We start from the raw sequence: 22,279 nt of genomic DNA, 5'->3' as shown, positions 1-22,279 counted from the left end.
ATAGCGAATGTGGTTCCATGAGGCAACCTGCTGATTCACACAGTTTGAATGAGAAGTGAAGAGGTATGAATACCCTGTGCCTTCTGGTCATTTAATAGAGCCTGGAGGGCAGGAAAGGTGCAACCAATCACTTCATCTAGTTTACTCACATATGCACACCCACAGCCATCATTATAAGCGCTTACATACTCATATTAAAGCACAATGCAGTGTATTTGAACATGTGGACACACATATCCTTTTGAGGACGGAGGTTTTTTGCCTGGGTGATGACACAGGAATTTCCTGGGAAATGTTGAGCAGTGGTGGAAAGCCACCTAGATCCTAATGCATATTAATGCAAAAGTGCTCAGAACTTGCATATGAAGATAAAACAGACAGAGACAGGAGGGGGAAAATGTAGCAGGAAAGTTCGCGCAGCACTCACATTTGGAGATTGGGAGTTTGTAGAAAAGCAAAAGGTCTGGTGGAGAGGAGAGCAACACTTCCTGCTGACCTTGAACAAAGCAGAGACACACAAATGCATACACACTTGTGTAGAGGCATACCAGACAGGAAAGGGTAGATAAGCACGGCAGCTTATTTCCCTTAAGTCTCTCTTTCCTCTCTGTGAGGAGTGGTTGATCAGTGTTTGGCCACAGTTTGATGACACTGAGAATCTAAAGAGGTGGGGTTTGCAGAGTGTTGAGGATGTGGGGTGGTAGGAGGGTTGTTTAAGGATTTCTGAGCCAGCTGGGCAGGCGGGGTCGTGGGGGGGGGGGGCCCAGATGGTCAGAGGTGGGGGGTGACATCCTTGTTTGTGTGCGTTGAGGGGAGTAAGCACCAGGTTAGACACAACATTGGTGTTTGGGCTCTGGACACAGTAAGGCTTTGTGTGAGCATGGAGGGGGGCACGGCTTTGGGAACGGGGGGTGGAGGGGCCCTCATTCTGTTTTCTTTTACGTTTATGTAAAGAGTAATCGACTGGGAGAAAGGGACATGGTGAACAGCAAGGTTAGAACCAAATTCTAACAAAAAGTATTGAGTATCAAAGTACTGCTCAATCTGCTTGAGTTTCTTCAAGAAGTTTCACCTCTCAGGCTTCTTCAGTTGTTACTGACTGGGAAGGACTCCCAGGCATCCTCCAAACCAGTTAGATAGAACTGAAGAAGTTCATTTTAGATATAACCTACCATGACCCAGCTGACTGAGAATCTCCACAATTTCCTTTTGAAAATAGGATAGCCTGTAGAGTAGGAGTTAACTGAAGCTTTGCAGACCTCAAGGAAAGACTCTTCAGTTATCTGGCTCATTCCCTTTTCTCTACTGTACTGTCTTTGGGCTCTCTTTGTCATGAAATCTCCCATACTTTCCATCAGTTGAGCTGCATTGCAGCTCGTCCTATAAAAGTCTTCCCAAAACAGACATATTAACTTGAAAAATGTATTGGTATTAGTTGTGCTCACTTTCAGTCATCTTTCATGTCTTCTGTAATCAAATCTGTCTCTAGTAGCAGTTAATTGTGATTCAGTGCCTGGTTGTTATCATTTGGTACCAAAACATATTGAAAAAAATCAGTTTGTAGAATGACATTTAGCAGCAATAACTTGAAGCAATAATTTTGGGCATGACTTTATCAGTCTCTCACATCATTGAGAAGGAATTTTGGTGTTTAGTTCTTCGAGGTTTTTGGGCATTTGTTCATACACAGATCTCTTAATGTCCCATCAAAGATTTTCAGTCAGGTTGAAGTCTTTAACTGGCTTTAATTAGGCCATTGCAGCACTTTTCTTTTCTTCTTCAGTCATTTTATTGTAGATTTGTTGCTGTGCTTCGGATTATCATCCTGTTACATGACCCAATTTCAGCCAAGATTTGGCTGTCAGACAGATGTGCTCACATTTGACTCTGGAACACTTCGGTATACATGATCATGAGTTCATGATTGACTCAAGAACAGTGAAGTGCCCTGGCCCTGTGCCTCAAAACAAGTCGAAATCACCCCTCCACCACCATGCTTCATAGTTGGTATGAGGTTGATGGTATGATGTGTTTGGGTTTCTGAGAGTTTTGGCTGAACATCTCTGCTTTGGTGTTGTCTCTCCAAAGCCTTCACATAAAGACCTAAGCTGTGTTGCCATGTGACATGTAGCTCTTTGCTTTTTGGGTTTTTCCTACAGTTTCTGTGGGCATTGCATGGGCTGACCTTGGGCTGATGGGACAACCACTCCTGACTAATGCTCAGTAAATCAGGATTAGCAGCACCTGGCTGCTACTTACTTTAATTCCGGTGGGGGCAAAATACAGGACTACATGCAGCAATGCAAAAATCATTTTTACATGACTGTATGTCTTTGTGAAGCCGATAGAAATTAGAAGTAGACTGTATGTAAAAGATGCATTTTCAAATTCCCGTTTTAACCCTTTAAAGTCTAAAACAATTGCCGGGAAACGTTATAAAAATGGAGTGCTTAGTGAACGTGTTGATGGAAAAAAAAAAACTAAATATATATATATATATTTTTTTTTTTTTTTGCAAAATAAAAATATACATAAATTTTAAAAAAAATCCATAAGTAGCCACACCCTAAATATTAGCTCAATTCATTGTTTTTGTTTGTTAGTTTGTTTTGTTTTTGACTGTTTTTGGTGACTTTGGTGGTTTAAGAAACACTGGAATTATTTTTCAGACTCAGAGGTTCAGTCCATCTTTTACATACAGTCTGTGGGTTGATTACATATTGGGTAGAGCTAATTGCAGAGCTGCTGTGGCTGGTGGGGCATTGGTAATATTTTTCCGTATTTCAGGTTTATGGGTGAGCATCTGACCACATGCTGTATGGCATGGCCATAAAGCAGCGGCTCGGGTTTGAGTCCGACCAATCCTTTGCCGCGTGTCTTCCCCTCTCTCTTTCCCCACTTTCCAGTCCACCTCCACTGCCACTATCCAATTAAGGCAAAAGCCCAAACAAATTTCAGTATATTTCAGCCTCTGCATCCTGCTAAGCAAGCTTGTCAGATAGCTCATTCGCTAATGAGTAAGTTTGCCTGAGAAACTTTGTATCATCGACTCCAGTGTCAAAACTGACTGCAAATTCTGTACTTAATGGAACAGTTTATGCTACAGCAGAGTACAGTTGCATTAAATTTTATGGTGCAATAAAGCCAATATGACTCCATGGGTTTCCATTCCCTTCAAGGTTATGAGTCGCAAGACAGTTTGTAGCTGGTCAAGAGTACAGTGTTTGTGTTAATGTTCATTAACAGTAACAATAATTAAAAACTATGACAGTCATTATGGTTGTATGTGAATATTGAAGTTGCGTTATTCATTTTGAGTAATGACTCACCTTGCACCCACTCATCTTTCATCATCAAGGTGATTTCCCACCCATCGTGCAATGCACAAAGAAAAGAAAAAGGAACAACACTTTAAAAGCGTATCTTTCTTGAAAGCACCAAAGATCTGTGTTACTACAGTATCCAACATGAAGACTGAAACTGTGTCACGCTATGCCTAGCCAAGGTAGGGTGACCATGGCGTGCTGTGCCTAGTCAGCGTAGTGCCCAGAGTTAACAGTCATCCTGCTGTGATTGGCCAAAGAAGGAGTGAAGCTAGACCAAGCCTTCTGGCCTCCTATTGTCACCTGAAGGAACCAATAAGCTTTTACTAAGGGCTTTGTTTATTTAACCTACTGTACTCTGACTGTATATATACATTTCCTGCATTCATTCGGCATGCACAGTACAGTGTAAGTATGTTATTAGCATTTTCATTATAGCAGAATATTTGTATCCCCGGTGTTTATGTGAAGTACTTTCGTTAAGTGCTCTAGTATATTCGAGATGCATAGCATGCAGCTGCTGTGCGTGATCAAGTATCCTTTCTGTATTCCTGAAGCTGTGTTGCAAGATTGTTGCTCCTTTAATTATTCTCTCATATTAAAGGATCAAAGGTCTCTGCCACAGTGAACTCCCTGCATTTCATTATTATCGCACACGCACACTTTTGCCTTTGTCTGCACACATTTACATGGACACATCCGCAGCATGTCAGCTATGTTCAGTCTTTCAATTCCGCATTTGATTTCCTGTGATTATAAAGGGATAAATGTTGGTCTTTTCAAGTTCTTCACTGAAGAACCCAGCATGTTATTTTTGATTCTGCTCCTCTGTGAGATTTTTCTTTATCAACCACAAGCTTGCACCAGTCCTGAGAAGGGTGTCATTGATAGCCCTGTGGCATGAGGGACAGAGCATGTTTTATTCTCCTGAAGTACTTTCATGTCCTGGTGCTTGTGAACATGTGTTTGTGTGTATTCCCGCCAACGTGTGCCAAAATGCAGTGAGTGTGTGTTCTGTGCCTTTTCCCTCTCCCTCTGGACCCAGCCAATCCTCTTTGTTGCTTCCATAGGTTTCTCCCACCGATAGGCTGCTTCAGCGCTCTGTTCTATGACACCCACAGCTCCACAGTGCTCCCATGATGCCCCTGTGCTGTCACCAGTCTGCTGCATGGCAGCTGGCAGGAGGGGAGGATGCTGAGTGTAATTAGGGCGTACCCAAGCCTACTAGGACCAGAGAGGGGGGGTGGAAGAGGCAAGAAAGAGGGCTGACAGTTTGACATCAGTACAGCACACCAACTCTGTAATTGCTGGCATACATATGGTGCAACCCAAGGTTGCAAGGTTGTGTGGGGTAGCGAGTGGGGTAATATGGGATAGAGAGAAGTCAAAAATAGGAGGGAGAATGCAGGCTGAAGAAATAGATGGAGGATGGGTTCACGTCATCCAGAGCGGAGAACAACAAGGGAGGAGATGGAGTAGAAGCAGGGAGTAAGGAAAAATGCGTAGTGGGCTTTTGGGTGGGGAAAACAGGACCTAAGGAATGCAGAAGAAGCTGGAGCTGAATGACATGTATAGCAGGGGGTGCAGCATGTTGACACAGCACACGTCTATTATTACATGCACATACACGCACACACCTGCACACACACTTCCACAGCTGGCGCACCTAAGCAAACATTTCTCTGCCCCAGAGGGGCTTTAAAAATCACCACGGGTAGTATGAAAAGTAAATGTAGTGTTGTGCTTGTGTGTATGTGCTTTTTTTGCGTTAGCGTTCTCTTAATTAGAAATTCAAGTGCTTTTCTATGGCTGTAATTAGAGCGCACAGGTAATAGAGCTGTCGCACATAACTGCGCACACAAACACACGTGCACAGAGGGGATATTGATCAGGGGAGAGTGTGTGTGCGCGTGTGTGTCCTGAGCGAGGGATCCTGATCGATGGTGTCCTGTCCTGTGGATAGATTGCCAATTCTGCACGGTCGCTATTGAGCAGGAAGCAGCTTTGGTGAGATTTGCCTCCAGGGTCTCACCTGCATCCCCAAGACACACACACACACACACACACACACACACACACAGTCACACATGCCTTTCTGCTTTTGTGGTCTCACACAGAAATACACACCTGCTGCACACGTGCTCAGCTTCAGAGTTAACACAACGCTCATTTCTATTCTACTTTTTGAGCTTTGGCCTCCTTCTCGCCGACACTCTTGTCATTTCTCCTCTCATTGCTCCATCCATCTTTGATACTCTCTGCAGATTTGTTGGACCGTCTCAGTCTCTTGCTTCCTGTCATTTCTATCCGTTTCATTTTGGCTTGCATCACTTCTGTCTCATCCTCCTCCTTCTCCACACTGATTTCTTCCTCTTATTTATTCTTTTGGTCTACTCTCTGTCCGCCTACTTAACTTCAGAGTACTCTGCCGTGCACCACCACCGCCATCCCCTCCCCATTCCACGCTCCTTTTCCCTCCCATGTTCCCCTTGACTGACTCCCAGCACTCCTTCCTCTCTCCTCCGCTCTGTCACCCCTCTATAAAGACTCCCACTGACGGACCTGAACCTTCTGCCCAAGCCACATTCTGCCCCTCATTCTTTGCTCCTGCACTCCATGCGAAGAGGAAACCAATTAAAGTCCGTCTCCTCTCTTCTTCCACTCCGTTGTTCTTCTCTCTGTGTGTCTGCACTCAGGCTCTCTGGGGTCACTAATTAAAACACTTTACTTTTCTCTTTACTCCACTTTTTGCACCTGTATGTCCAACTTCTTCCTTTGGCTTCTTTTTAAACATATTTTTGTTCCAGCTTTTCTTCATCCTGTCTCCAAAACTTTCTTTTCACCAACCTCCTGTCTGCCTGTGGGACTCGTCTCATGTCTCTTCATCACTCACAGGCCTTTCCTCCATTTGTCACACGTTTCCCTTCCTATTTCTTGTCTCCCTCTTTGTTCTTTCATGAAGTCTTATGATATCTTTATGTTAAGTTAACCTCTCTTGCTTTGTCTTACATCTTCTTCCCTTCTGACTTTATTCTCATTCTTTCATTCACATATTAGCTTGTACATGGGAAACTCTTTATACTGCGGGCTGACAGGAAGTCAGAATCCTCGCTCTGAAAGATCGCACATTATGCAGCTGCTCTGTCCTAATGATGCTGTCTTGTCCAGAGTTGTTGTTATGCCAAACTCCAGTCAGCCTTGACTGACATGGTTGTACATGCACATGCACATCCGCTTACGTTTGTACACACATCTATCTGTCTATCTGTGCTGTGCAGTGGGAGAGTGGAAAGGAGAGGGAGTCGAGTTTATTTTACGCTGAACTCCCCTCAGTGGTCTTAATTAGCATGTGAGGAATTTTTGCTCTCTCTAGCTGACACTCAGCATCGTCACTGGTCCAGAAGTGTAGCTGTAGCATTTGAATCCCACCAAATTCTTGTATTAAAAAAGATCAAAATGTTGTTTTATTGCCTGTCACAAGTGTTGGATGTGGATTTGGAAAATTGTGGAATTCCTGTCCTTTCTTTCGCTCTTTCTCTACGTGTCTGCAGTCTATCACTGCCTCCCCCCTCCTTCAGTCATGTATCAGTCTCTAATTGCTACATGCAGTATTAATGCCGTTGTCGTTCTTCCTTCCAGGTTAACAGCAGGTGATCTGTCTGTCCAGCTGAATTTCAACGATTACCTGGACATCCACTGCCCCCACTACCCCAACGAGGAGGCCGTGGGTCACGGGCAGCCGGAGACCCTTGCCCTCTACCTGGTGGGAGAAGAGTCGTTCCAAGGCTGTGTAGAGACCAGGGGGGCCATCAAGAGGTGGGAGTGTAACACCCCTTTTGCTCCATATGGACCAGTGCGCTTCTCAGAAAAGATCCAAAGGTTCACGCCCTTCTCACTGGGGTTTGAGTTTCTGCCAGGGAGACACTACTACTACAGCTGTGAGTAGATGATGTGTATGTTTTTGTGTGTTGGGAGAGGGTAAACCGATTTAGAGAGTCAAACATATCACAGCTTGAGCTCAGTGTTATATGAAATTTTCTGACATGCCTGATGTTTGATGATCAGTCATGTGACAGATATAACAAATAGATACACCGTTAGTTATTTAGCAGCCATACAAAAAATTCCTAACTTAATTGTCTGATTTTTAGAGATATCAAAAGTCAAACATGTCTTAATATGCAACAATTTTGAAGCTTATATGCAGACAAATCGGTCTGCAAGTTGTTGTTGTTATTTGTTGCTTTGATTCTTGTCAGTTTCCAGAAATATGAATAAATGGATACAAATTTTTCCATTATATCAGTGCCCTGAGATTTTTTGTCCAGCCAACAAACACCATCTGATTTTTAGTTTAGCATAAGAAGAATGTTGCTTTGAATCTGAAGTATTTAATATTAAATAAATGTTAAGTATTAATATGAGTTAAGCATCTAAAATCATTAGTATTAATCATTATTTTGTTTCTATCTAACTCCTAATGGCACATTTCGGGGCATTTCAGCACTACAGTTGGCATTTCAGAAGCATCGATATGGTATTGATATTAATTCCCAGCCTTTGTCACGTGATTATTTAAATAAGATCAATAGTATACGTTTTTGCTGCGCATAATCTGTCATCATTTTTATGATCGTGTTTAAGTGAAACAATGAATATTCGCTCCAGCTCCTTACACCCTAATAAAACAGCCCCAAAAGAAAAAGAAATCTAAATATTTAATGTTTCAGTTCATCAGTCTGTGCAAAGACACCTGTGCAGGAGATGATGTGGCGGCCAGAAAGCCTTATTTAAAGGATAAAAAGGTTTCACTGTTGCTTAAGCCAACGTGTTTTTTATGAGTGTCGGCAAACTGCAGCTTTCTGAATGCCATTAATGTTATCCATAAATTCATGCTGAATGACATTAATATGATGTTTTCATAAACCTGTAGGCTGTTGTACAATTTAAGTGATGGTTTCTCCGTGACATCCTCCTGCAATCCTCTCCCCTCACTCATTTATTTCAAACCACTGGAGGGAAAAAAAGGGAGGGAAAGATACAGAAGATGGCTTAGTGGCTGTAAAATCAGTTGCCTTTTTTTTTTTGCTTGCTTTTTTACAACTTCTGGTATAAGTCCAAGAGGAGGGAGGGCATGAAACGAAAGCAGAAAATGAAAGAGTCAAGCGAATGCATAGTACGGAAGGGTGACAACAAAGAGACAAAAAAGTGTAGGTGGAAGAAATCGAGATCAATACACGGTGACAGCGAGGGAGGAAAAAAAGGCAGGCAGAGAAGCAGACGGAGGTAGAGAAGCGTGGAAGAGTGACACGGGGAGAAAAAGAGCAAAAGATGGACACAGTCTCACAGTACGGGAAGGGTGGGGGGAGAAAGGGATGGGAGGATGGATGAGTGGAACCCAAATGGGAGAGAGAAAAGTGGGGAACAACAAAAGTGATGGATGGAAATGAAGGAAAAGAAAGAATCTTTACATAAATTACTGCTGCGGTCTGAGGGACAATGGAGCATTGTGAGGGTATGAGACACGCTCACGCACACTAACACACACACACAAACGTATGTATGTACGCACATGCACACTGGGCTATTGTGGTAGTTCATGCCAGTTCACAGAAAAGCAACAATAGGTCTTACCCCCTGGTTTGGGTCACATCGGGCTTTGGGCGATTGTGTGTGTTTTGTCCACATCAAAGATAAGGCGTAAAGTTGGTCCAAATGTCTGGCTCTGGGGTGTGTGCACTGAATGGGCCCGCAGCACCGGAGACTGCATAATGGCATTAGCCCGGGAGAACAGTACAATGGTATTAGAAACACTAATGGCATTAGTTGGCTGAGTCTGAGCCGGGCCCAGCTCATCTCTCCCACAGACTATGACAGTGACAACCCACTGCCTCCTGGTCTCTGCCCTACTGCTCACCCTGCTGACCAAGACCCATTGGGTCTCCATATCTAGATCCCCAAAAACAGGAAACACCTTTACATCCTCTGATAGTCAGCTCTTCCCAACAGTGGCCAGAGTAATGGTGACAAAGAGAGCTTAGAACAACAGATCTCACTGCTTTGACAACAATCACAAGAAATTTGAAAAATGCGGCAGATAAAGGAAAGCCGAGGAAACGAACAAAGGACTTGACATTTGGAGAGTCACCAGTAAATTATTACAAATAGGAAAACGCAGAAACAGTTAACAAAAGCTTTGAGTTGAAACATTATGAACTGATGGACATAATTCAGAGCCCAGTGTCATAAAATTGCAATGCATTTTTTTTCACCATTTAACAAAAAGACTGGAGCGTGTCACTTTTTCCACTATACAGGGCCCTCAAAAACCACAATGGAATCAAAACAGCGTTGCTAATAACAAGCACACTCATTCCTTTTACAGTTTTTACTGCTCTTTACTGGTGGCTCCCTTAATTCTTCGTGGCACATTTTCTTTTTTTTCTTTTTTTTTTTTTTTACTATTTAGATAATTTATTAATATAAGTCTTCCAAATATGTTTCAGCATGTAACTGCTGAGTTACAGGATTTGCTTCAAGAAGGAAATGTCACTTAGAGTGATGGAGAGTGACGCTTTTTTTCACCCAGTTTTCACCATCATACCAGCTTTATACTGGTCAGACACCAGAGAACAGTCATAGTGGTCATGTAATATCTGCTTTTATACTGTAGGTCAGGGGTGTCAAACACAAGACCTGGGGGCCAGAATTGGCCCAGCAAAGACCCTAATCGAGCCCACTGGACAGTTTTGGAAAATGTGAAAGATGGCATAGATTTGGATTTTTCATAGGTCTTTTTTTTTTTTTTTTTTTTTTTTTTTTTTTTTGGAAGTGACATCAGAAACAGCAGCATGTGACATCACGTGATGGCGGAGCTTCAGTTCATCCTTTGTCATCCTTTTTTTTTTTGTTTTTTTTTAATAGGACAGGGGGAAAGAATGAAAGAAAGAGGGGGAGAGGAAGAAAGAAAACCAAAGGGGAGAAGAGACGGTGAGAAGGGGGGGAAGAAAGAAAAAAAAAAAAAAAAAAAAAAAAAAACTCCTGGGTCACCTGTATGGAGAGAAAGAAAACAAAAAAAACAGGGGAGACAGCAAACAACAAAGAGCAACATAATAATAAAAAAAAAAAAAAGCACCATCACAATAAACTAGCTAGCAGTAGATATCAGTAGATACTAAATAATAAACGATATTGTGCAGCACGCAAGATAGACAGCGCACAGTGTGCTTTGAGGCAGCAGCCAAGAAAGCTGTAGTCCGCATCTGTGAATACCCATGTGTACACCTGTGTGCATACCTGTGTGGATCAGCATGCTTGCATTCCAAAGGTTTCTCCATGTAATGATCTGCTAGAGAGTGTGGGGAGCCACAGCCCTGTCCTCTATGGTATCAAGCAGGTATGGAGGAGATCAAAACTCCAGACATCCAGAGGCACCCAGAACACAAGAGACCAAGGAAGACCAACAGAGGGGCAGCCGCGCCACTGTCCCAGTAAGAGCTAAGGAGAGTCCCAGATGAGAGCTCATTCAGCAGCCGCGGAGCAGAAGCCAGGGGGAGTTGCAGTGACGCGCCCGTGAGCTCCGCCGGCAGCCAGCTGTGCCTGAGTGACCGAGCCCCAGGCCGAGAGGCCGGGGGCACCCCACCTCCAAAGTGGCCCGAGCGAGCCCCAATAAGCGGCCGCCAAGGAGTGAGCCGGTGTGTACCCGGACACCCACCCCCAGATACAAAGAACCACCAACGCACCGATACCTGAGGGAGTCCGCCACCGGCAGGGGAAGTGGTGGTGGGTGGAGATAGGCCTCCAAACCTTGGAGGGCCCGAGATGTCCCCAGAGAGGTGGCGTCTGATACCCAACCTGACATATAGACACAGACATACAGGCACACACAGACACAAACATCCATTCCCACCCTCATGCTCTCATATGTACTTCACACTCAACCGACGTGGAGACAGACATAAAGGGACGCTGTATACACGATCACACTCCCCAAGCGTACTCTACTAACCGGGTCTAGGTACCCTTGCCCCTGGAGGGGGGAACTGCACCCAGACCCAGGTGGTGTTACCCTTTTCCCTGCGGTGGGGAGAGGCAGGGCACATTTTCAACGAAGTGCTAGGAACGTTTTGGTTCATATTGACGTGATAGCGTCACACATGCTGCAGAGTTCTTGTCTCTGTGATGTGAATCTATCGTTCCACCACATCCGATGTTGCATTCAGATCTAGTGACCGTGGAGTTCATTTAAGTACACCAAACAGATTTTCATGTTCAAGAAACCAGGTTAAGATGATTTGTGCCTTATCCTGCTGTAGTCATAAAGGGATAGACATGGCCAGCAACAATGCTCAGGTAAGCTGTGGTGTTTTAAACAATGTTTGTACTTCCAAAAAAAATAAATAAATAAATAAATAAACAATGTTTGTAGTAAGGTGTCCAAAGTGTGCAAAGAAAATATCCCTCACCATTACACCACCGCTAGCTTGAACTGTTAATACAAGCAGGATGCTTTTATTTTTACACCACATTCTGACTCTAACATCTGAATGTTGCTGCAGAAAGTCCAGGCAACATTTTTCCAAGCTTCTGTTGTCCAGTTTTGGTGAACCCGAGTGAACTCACTTTCCTATTCTTAGCTGACAGGGCTGGCGCCCGCTGTGGTCTTCAGCTGTTGTAGCGCAGGTGCTTTAAGATTTTACATGGTTGTGCATTGCATAGCTTTCTTGTAACAAGTGAGTTAAGTTACTATTGACCTCTGACATCGCCTAGAGAACTGTTGCTCACTGGATGTTTTCAGTTTTTCTCTGTAAAAGTTAGAGATGGTTGTGTAGGAAAATCCAAGTAAAGCATCAGTTCCTGAAATACTCACACCAACCGGTCTAGCACCAACAACAACCATCCCATATGGAAAAGAAAAAGTAAAAACTTATAAAAGACTTGCATAAGATGTGGCCTACTTCATATAGTGAATCATATCAGGCTTACATGATTTACTCATGAAAGTGGCCACTTTCTCATTACTTTCATATATTGTCTTAGTAAGTATCCAAAACTTACAAGTTTCATTTATATAATTTTTCAAGGGATCTTATATCTGTTTTCACTCTTGTATGCTTTTCATACAAGTTTCACACAAAACAGATACAAACTTTATAAGATTTATATATATCGTTTCCATATGGGATGCTACGTTCAAAGTCACTTTAATCGCCTTCCACGTTCTGGGGGTCAGTAGAAGCAGGTTGTCTCAAGCATGTCTACGTGCTTAAATGTGTTGCACTGCTGTCATTTGATCAACACAAATAGCTGATTAGATATTTGCATTAACAACGAGTTGACCTTCTGTGCCTAACAAAGTGGCCAGTGGGTGTAGATGGTTGTCACTCCATTTATTCCTATGAAAGTTGCTAAAGTAGAAATTCCCACCAGCTTTCTGACTTTGTGAAATTCGTTTTATCTGGGAAAAAATGTACCAGTGTGTGACGAGTAGATGCTGCAATTTATTCATTCAGTTTGACCGTTTACATGTCTGAATGTAGATCTAGAGGGTCTGTTAATAAACTCTGGATCCTGCCAGCTAAAAGTAGAACTTTAGAAAACACATTTGATGAAAAAACTGAATTAACATTTTGTGTTGAATAATGATCATAGTGAATTGTTTTGAGACTGGGCTATGGAGTAATTAACAAACTAGATGATCTTTTTTAACCATTAACTTAACATTAAGTTGCTCAGTTCATTTGAACCTGTGTTGTGGCAGTGTAGCTATATTTAATCTCCCGATGTGCTAACATTGGTTAGTAGAAACGTTTTAATCTATTGTCATTTCTGAGTGCCCCTTAAGTAATAATGTTTTTGGGAAAGTGCCTTTTGTCTTAGACTTACAAGTGCATGTAAGACAGATTTTTTTAACCGACTTAGCTTTAAAGCATATTTGGGTAAACAGAGCTCTGGTTCTTTGGCGTAGCAGTGGTAGCACACCAGCTGCTATGACACGTTGAAGTGGCTACTCTGTGAAAAAGGCCCATTATGCTAGCACAATGGAGCATCATATTTTGTAAACCTTGTTTCATTTTCAGTATTATTTGTTTTTCTATGAACACAATAAAAAAAAAAGCTTTGAAAAGCTGGATAACTTGACATGTTTTAGAGAGGTGAAAGATGGGCGAACGAAGAGCGTGTTACATTTCTGTTAAAACCGCAAGGTTTGAACAAATTTTGGATTACTGCGCTTTCAAATTGCCCTTCTAGTTCCTGTTTGTGATGGAGCTGCTTCAGTCGTCATAAGCATAACCCAGTTCTGCAGCTCCACTGTCACTCTGTGCTGTACCACAGACTTCTCGGAGGACTTGCTGTGTCTTATCAGTCGAAAGTGTCGGTACAAAGTGAGACAAACTGTTGGTAATCGTACACTCGACTTGTGTGTTGGGCCTTGAATTTGTTGCGTTTTTATTCAAAGATAAAAAGCCTTTAACTGCAGTTTCCAGACACATTTGTTTTGCAAAAGCAGCGTTAGAGTGGCAGGTAATACCGCTGATGTTTGCCTGTGTTCCCATGTGAGCCATAATCTGAGTGGATCGAAAGTGTTGCGTTCTGTAATGGTTGCACTCTCGATTGTGTCGCATTGTTTTTTATTTAGTTGTGTAGATGAGTGTGATGAGTACACACAGGGAGTGTTTTTTGGGGGGGAGATGTCATGAGTTATTGATATGGTTAAAACAGAAAACCTAAATAAATAACCTTGCTGTTCCTTAAGCTTATAATATGAATTCACCAGCAGGAGCACAGGACTTCTCAAAGAGTACATTTCTGTTTTGGAAGAGTTTCATTCAGCAAGTGTTAATTACATTTTTTTTAATATTGGCTAACCGATTGTTGGATTTATTAAGTGTGAAGCTTAGTTACATTTTTTCTTTTCCTTGTTCTTTCCAGCTCTACCCACAGATGAAGGCCCTCCTCTGCCATGTATGAAGTTGCGCGTCACAGTGTGCTGTGCGCCCAGTGAGTACACTCCTCTTTTCATCTGTTGTTTCTTTCATGCTCACCCCCGCCCAAGTTTGTACACCAAGACACTCTTTTCTCTGCCTCTCACATCTCTGCTACATGGGCTGTATAGCATCATGTTTAGACTTCTGCTTATCCCCTCTAAAGTACCTTCTGCTTTCTTCTCTTTTCTCTTTTTTAAAAATTTGTGCCGTAATCATTGAAACCTAACGCATCTGTATGCTTCAAAATATTTATCTTTACCATATAAATGAGACAACATCTTCTAAAACACATTTTACCCCTCCCCTACTCTCTCCCTCGCTCTCTTTTTTTTAAAACTACCTTCCTCATTCTCTCTCAATCACTCTGTCCCCATCTGAAATTCCCAGAGTTGATCTAATCCAGAGCCCGCCTGGAGTAATGTTAGTCTTCCAGTCCAGTGAGCTGCCCATTCCGGTTGGGAATGTTGCCCAGTCACAGTGGGAATCCCTGTATAGTTGTCAGTGTGTGCGTGGGAGCCTTTCTATGTGTACTACCAAGTGCGCTTTTTTTTTGTTTTGGTGGGTTTCTGCATCTATGGGCCTTTGCGTGCATTCTTCTGGAGTTCAATTTGTACAAGTGTAAGTGTGTGTGTGTGTGTATACGCCCACATGCGTGTCTCAGACGCCCGTCCCAGTTCCCATCCCAGTGTTATCTGCAGGGGGTTTGTTGCGCTAACACGCACTTGTACTAAAGAAACTGGTGTCGTGGTTGTCTAATCAATCAGCACTGACTAAATTCATCAGTTTGGGAAAAAAAAGAGAAGACAATTAAAGTGGAATAAAAGGAGCTCCGGCCGTCTCCGAATGGTTCTCACCGTCCTGGTGATACGGGGAGTAATTTGCTGCGTTATTACCAGAATGAAGGCTGATGACTTTTTTTATATGCTAATTATCCTGCTGTCATTAATTAGAAATACCACAGATAGTTGTTCAGTGAGAAAATGCTAATGCAGTCTTGACCTTCTGACAGCTTTTCCCTGATCAGCCCGTCTGAGCCAAAAATAATCAAAATATTTGCAATCACCTGGATCGTGCATGCAGGGAGACATGAGTTTGACTTTACTGTAAGAATCTATTTACTTCATAGCAGAAAGACTTCCCCTTCAAAGATACACATATGTCAATGTACTGTTCCTTGTCTCATTTTTTCCCCTCTCAGCCTCTCATCCTATTTCTTAACCAAAACTAATCCCGACTAAATTTCAGGATCTCCGTCTCCTTGTCTTTGACTCCCCCCACTACTCCAACCTCCTGCTTTTTCTTTCTTCAGTCTTCTGTCATTCCTGAAGTGGCACTAATCCCCCCCTTCTCTCTGTCTCTTCAGCTCTCTCCTCCCTTCCTCATTTTTTATGATCTTTCGCTACTGGAGCAAAACTAATCTAGGCACCATCCATAGCAGTGTCTTACACGTCCTCCCCCCGACTCTCCCACCCCACCCCACCCCCCCAGACCCCGCCCCACTCCACCTCCCCTATCTTTCCCGTGTTCTCTCTATCTCTTTGTTGTATCTCCATATCTACAGTTATTCACCGACTCCCCGTCTTCCCGTTTCTCTTCTTCGCTCCATCTCTGTCACGCACACGCTGTGCGGCGAGTGCGTTGGGATGAGCATGCATGAGGCCGGCGAGATGGGAGCAAATTAGATGGATGAGAGAGGAGATGAAGGAGAGTTGTAGGATTTCTCTTTCTCTCTTTGGCTGTCCATTAGTGGCGGTTTACCACAGCTGTTGTTGTGTTGTTCCCTGTGGTAACACCTCGCATACTCCCTAGTTCCTTCCTGCTCAGGTTCCCTTTTATCTGACAGGTAGCATGGCAGCAGGGCACACAGTGCCTTTATACTCGCTGAGTGTGTGTGTGTGTGTGTGTGGCCGCTGGTGATGGCAGGTCCTGTCCTTCAGCTACATCTCTTATCTAAACTTCAAAACACGCACCTCCCTCCCTCCTCCTCCTCTTTTTACAGAAAGAAGCCCATATAATTAAAAGTTCAATACGGGGATGCCCCTGTTATGGGTGTTTGAATTTATTATAGGAGTGCACACACACACACAAAATGACCCACTGCCTCACAACACGACTGAAGGACAGAGTGGTGACAGTGAGCGAGTCCATCAGGTACGCTGTCATTGCTCCAAGGTCAGCTACCACTCTCCGGTCCCTCGATCTCCTCTCCAGTGTGTGAATGTGTGTTTATCGCCTTAATTTAACCGAAGAACACAACAAAGTAGGCAGGGCAGACTCGTTGACACGGGAGGCTCCTAATGATGTTGTGCACACATGGCTCTCCGCGACGTTGTTTCCCTAACTTGTTTTTTGTCGTGTTGTAAAGCATGTTTCGGCTCTTTAGGCTTCGGTTCTGAATTTTAGCACAGCGATGTGTGTGATGATGTGATGTTTAATTGAGCAAAACTGTCAGGAATCACACAAGAGAAAGGACTTTGCTGAAAGCCTGTGTTGCATCAGAAAACAGGGCTTTGAATCGGCATCAGCAGACTGCTGTCGTGTGAAATCTGTGGCGCCCTGCAGCCCTCAATTGCATCTTTCATTGGCTCGCTTTGCCTCTTACTCTACGCTCACCTTTTTTTTTTTGTTGTTGTTGTTGTTACGCTGCAACTTTTTCCCTAAAACTCATCCTGTTTTGTTTATCTCTCTTGTTCTTCTTGTCACTCTGTCTCGCTGCCTTTCTGTTTTTCAGCCGTCCTACTGTGAGAAACCATTACAGACCAACTCTCCTCTCTCTCTAATTGATTCCCTTTCTCTCTCTGTCTCTCTTCCCTTTTTTTCTGCCGTTCTCCTGCTGTGAGCAGTCCGTTACATTCATTTCAGTTTACAGAGCTTCACCATTTTCCCCACTTTCTTTCTCCCTTTTTTCCATCCATTTTTTTTTTCTAATTTCTTACTCCAGTGCCCTCCTTAACCCCCTCCCGCCCAAATACCTTTGTACCCTCTGAACTCATTATACTCAGGGACAAGACTCGAACAGCGACGTGCACAAACCGCTCGCCCAGCCGAGCTCGCTCGGATCCCGAACTTCGGACTCAAAATGGACTTTCCCCGTCTTCATCGATTTGCGCGTTTCGTTATTCGTTCGCGATTTTATTTTTGTTTTTCAGTTAAGCGATTAAAAATCAGATTTGGTTAACGTTACCTCCTGCTCGTGTAAAATGGCGGCATGAGAGGAGAGGTGGGATGGTGGAACATTGTCTGTCTCTGCAGTGGGGCGTTATGCTGACTGAAGAACACACACACACACACATTTCCACCGCCATACACACACATTCACTTAACCATGGTTGTGCATGTACAGTTACACATGCGGCTTGTTTCTGACTGCAGTGCAGAGAGGGCACTCTTCTTGCAGTCACGCCACCATGGGCACCATTTTGTCGCGGGGGGCTCGCCATGACCATAATTGTGATGTTGACACAAACGAATGTCCGAACATTCGGCTTCTGCGCAAATGATGTGATTAAAGTCGGATCAAAACACACATATCAAACACACCCGGGCAAACACAAGGCATTTATGAGCAAATTTTATTTTCCACCTGCGCATTATGTGCGAGTTACACGTAACGCTAACTGTTAGTGTACCGTTGAGAAGTTTTACTCTTAAAATACAGGTTTTATTTTTTTAAAAACTAACATGAATAAGCTTTCCCATCCAAATGTCCACCTATATAAAGATATTAATATATTTTCATTGTACAATTTCAAGTTGAGAAGCAATTTTGTGGTCCTTGAAATGCGTTTAAATATTTTTATTGTACATATTTTAAATAAACAATTTTGAGAACATTTTCATGGAGCGCAGAAAGGCCGTTTAGATAGGAACTCTCTGCTACTTTTGTCTGTTTGCTTTTGGGGGGGGGGGGTTCCCGCTGTTTCTCACACACTTACACACACATACTCACACAAGCTCTGCACAAGGCCCAGACCTCTAATCCTTTGTTAACCCTTAGATGGTCACTGTTCGCACAGAAATAATGTAGTGACTTGTGTCAGCACAACAGTCACACAGGAAGAAACTGTGGGATATAGCGTTAGTTATCCTGGCATCATCGATACACATTCTGCGTGTGTGTGTGTGTGTGTGTGTGTGTGTGTGTGTGTGTGTGTGTGTGTGTGTGTGTGTGTGGTGCGGTGCAGGTATTATTAATGTTGTGGGGTCTGAAATCTGCAGTCACGTTATGGGGACGCGTCTTCCTTATGGGTGCACACAAGCAGTTAAGTTACGGTTACATCTCCAGGAAATAAATGCAGTTTGTGTCTTGTGAGCGTTCAGGGTTGCAGTTCTCCGAGGTTGGTTCAAGGCCATAGATTCATTTAATAACACCTGCAATTGTGCAAGCTCATCCTCGTTCCCTGACCCTCTGTACGCTCTCACTGGTATTGTATGGCGCTTCTCTATCAGGAGGGATTTTTAACCGTTTTCAGCCCCACTACCTGTATTTTTTTTTGTCCTTTCTTTAAGCCCTCCCTGTTCCTGCATCATAGCATCCTCCATTCTTCCCTCCATTATTTCCTTTTAGTCCCCCTCCTGCTGAGAAAGTGACGCCCAGACACAAACAGCCTCTTATCCCGTCTCTTTCTCTCCCTCCCTTTTCTCTCTGTCTGACCTTGTTTCAATCTTTCCAACCTTCTTTTTTTTTTTTTTTTGTGCCGTACTTTCTCACTCGAGTCTCCACTGCTCTCCCTTTCATCTTCTGTCCACTTCTTGGTTTCGCTCTGTCATTTTGAATTTTCTTTTATTTTTCCCTCCCTCTTTTTCATTTCCTGTATCCCCTCTGTATAATTTTGATCATTCTTACTCTTTCTAATTTACATAACACTATCTTTTCCTGTTGCCATGCTTCTCAAGCTCTTTTTTTTTATCCGACCTTTAGAAGAATTTGCATAGGGGACATATTTAGGGTTGCACAGCCAGTCAGTACTCATTTTTCATGGCGTTAGTCTTTGAGTAATGGTAAATACCTTCCCCTGGTCATTTGTCTGTTTCTTGCTCCTCTTGTTCCACAAAGCAGCAGCTTTATTGAGAAAGTTAAGCATGGAAAAAATGACTAATCAGCAACTTGTTTCTTTGCCTCAACTTTATCTAAATCTTTTCTCTCCCACCCCCACCCCCCATCCCACTTGCTTATTCCAGCATCAGAAGGTTCAAAACAAAAACAAGGTGAGATGCAACGTCTTAAACTGGAGTTACTTACAATCTTTCCGCCATATGTGCATGCTTACACGATTAACAGACAGGTCGCACCTCTGTGTCTTCTCTCATTTACTGCAATGTTCAAACACGCTTTAAACGTAAGATAAACAAGTCAAAAGAAGTGGAACAAAAGCGATTGCTGAATTAATGGACATTGATGTGTCGCTTTACCAGCCTCCACTGGCCTGGGAAGTTTCCACAAAGAGATTTTAACCAATTCGACCACAAGGGCATTAGTGATTTGTGGCGCTGATGTTAGTTGACAAGATGTAAAACACAATCAGTGCTCCAGTTTGACCTAAAAGTGTTTAATGGGGTTGGGGTCAGGGCTTTGTTTAAGCCAGTCAGTTCATCTAGTGCTACTCAGAAAACCCAGAGGCTTTGCAAAACTGTTGCTATTAATTTGAAGACGAGTTGGTATCTGAATTAACATCATATCCTGTCACTGTTTAGATCTCTCTTGAAAAGCAAGGACAAGCCCAAATCTTAGAAAACAGATTTGAGCAAATTTGTGTATATGTCGTGTATGAGTTGAAGATTTTTCATACATCTCTGTTTCAGAAACCGTACCTCTAAGTAGTGGATCCTCACTCAGGACAGCGTCACCGCCGCTCCTCCTCATCGTGCTCCTGTTGACTACCTGAACTGTCCGTCCTCATCGCTGACCTCCCACCAGTTCTCCGTGGGAATGTGGCGTACAAGTACGCCTCTGCACTACTTGTGAATTACACAATGCCATATTTGCTAAGCTATTGCAAAATGACACTTATTGCCTCGTGGCTGTTTACGTGTGAAAATCTGGAAAGAATCGGACATCTTCTCCAAAACGGGGCCACGGTGAGACAGGAACTGACATTATGAATCACAATGATTCATTTCTGATTATTTTGTTTTCCTACCTGTTGTGTAAGTAATACCACTTAATATCAATTCTACAGCTAAGCCTGACTGTAAGACTCATATCCCAGTCTGATTTCAGAGGAATAATGAGTCAGTCTGGACCCGTACCAAGTTTTTCTTTGTTTCTTGTTTTGTTTCTCATTTTCAACCTGGTGAAAAGTGGCCAAATAAACACATACTACTGTACTTAGCGGCTCAGGTTAGAGGTCACTAGTTAGCTGGTGACTTCTTTACTTTGTTCTGACATGCTGTACTTTGCTATGCGCAAATACCTGAATGATCCTTCATTGCCTCATTTCTGACGTGATCGAGACACATGTGTTCTACTTTTTTAACTAATTAGATTTTGAAACAAAAGGCATTTTCGGAGGAACTGGGGAATATTCTCGAAGAGGGAGGCTGGGCTCCTGCGCCCCCTGCTGGGATTAAACTGGTTGTACTGGAGTTGAACTGGGTTTACCGTAAACCCAGAAACTGGACACTAGAATCTGGTGCTGTATGTTAATAATGGGACCTGGGACAGCGTTTGTCCTCTCTGATTTGCCACTCCACTGTTCTGCATCTGCACCCTTAATAAGCAGAACGGAGAGGTTTATGGGTAGCTGGACAGCATCAGCTCATCTCACTCCACTGAACACACTGTGGAACTGATTGGGTTGATTCTCCTGTTGGTCCAGCAGTTGTGCAGATAAGGATACAAACTATTTGCTCCTTTAGTTGTTCTTTGTTTTGTTTTGTTTTTCACATGTTTTCCTTTAGCTTTTGCTGTATAGTTAATATAATCTGCCAGAAAAAAAAGATGTATTGACTATGCAACACATTTTAGTGAGAACTTACCTTTTTTATTTAACAACAAAAATTTGACTAAAAACAATGATTTTTTTTTTTTCATATGTGTGCATTTACTGGTATATTTTTCAGTACGCTCTGCTGTGATGTAGTTTCTCAAGCTAAGTGATTTAAATGTTGTTTATTTCTTGTTTTTGCTTTTTTGTGCTTTTAAAGAAAGTCCTTCCAAATTATAGACACTCGTTTAAAAAATCCTAACAAATTAAAATTCATTTATTTTTCAAATTAGATATTTTTAAATTAGAGAAGACGTACATGTGTATTTTTCATTGAAATTAAATTAAGGTAATATATTTATTACATCACAAAATTATCTACCCAAAATATTTGAGTGACTTGTGTTAGAAAAATCTGTAGGTTAATTGTACACGTTATCCTAGCTTTACATATATATAATATTTGAGTGTCAACTTGAGTGTCAAAATGCTGTAAATCGCACCAATCATGTCAATGTTTTTTTTTTATATATATCATTTTATTCTTAAATGGGTGACAAATGTTTGAAGATTTTTTTTTAAATATCCTGGTCAGTGATGTAGTTCTTCCCCCAACATCATGTAGTCTACTACTAGGCGGTTTATGTGTGTTCTGCTTTCACATTTTAGTGAAGAATGTAGCTTCTTCTGTGAAGAGCCAACTGCAATCTGAGCCTTTTTTATGTGGCTAAACAACAAAATAAATATGATTGCATTTAAATGGTTTGAGTACATGATTATTTATCTTTTAAACATATTGAGTTGTTTATGTAACCACCGTCTCAGTGACGACACACACACACACGTTTTTATTGGTGGGACACACACACATTCATTCAGTGCAATACACCAGAGTATAGAGATAAGGAGACTTCTGGGACTTGAAATGACCTTGTGGTGTAAGAGGCCGTTGTAATGTGAGTAACCTAGTGGAATATCGAGCAGAGTTTTTATCTGTGGGGCCAAAGCCTGATAAGATTCAGATACCCAATAGACTTCAAGT

At 42.6% G+C, this 22,279-nt stretch overlaps 1 protein-coding gene across 2 annotated transcripts in view; it reads left to right on the top strand.

The window, feature by feature from the left end:
* The window catches only part of efna4 (ephrin A4), a 35,413-nt gene extending 13,416 nt beyond the window's left edge, over positions 1-21,997 (top strand). The window contains exons 2-5 of one of the 2 annotated variants that reach the window (XM_080896715.1): positions 6,963-7,261; positions 14,256-14,324; positions 19,493-19,519; positions 20,114-21,997. In XM_080896715.1, coding sequence (XP_080752841.1) covers positions 6,963-7,261; positions 14,256-14,324; positions 19,493-19,519; positions 20,114-20,196 — 478 coding nt within the window. In that variant the 3' untranslated portion in view covers positions 20,197-21,997. The remainder of the gene's footprint in view (positions 1-6,962; positions 7,262-14,255; positions 14,325-19,492; positions 19,520-20,113) is intronic. The other variant, XM_080896716.1, reaches the window with a different exon arrangement.
* The last annotated feature ends 282 nt before the right edge of the window (positions 21,998-22,279 follow it).

The sequence above is a fragment of the Rhamphochromis sp. 'chilingali' genome, assembly GCF_963969265.1.
Source record: "Rhamphochromis sp. 'chilingali' genome assembly, chromosome: 11".
In the NCBI taxonomy this organism is placed as follows: Eukaryota; Metazoa; Chordata; class Actinopteri; order Cichliformes; family Cichlidae; genus Rhamphochromis; species Rhamphochromis sp. 'chilingali'.
This window is presented reverse-complemented; position numbering and strand designations above follow the sequence as displayed.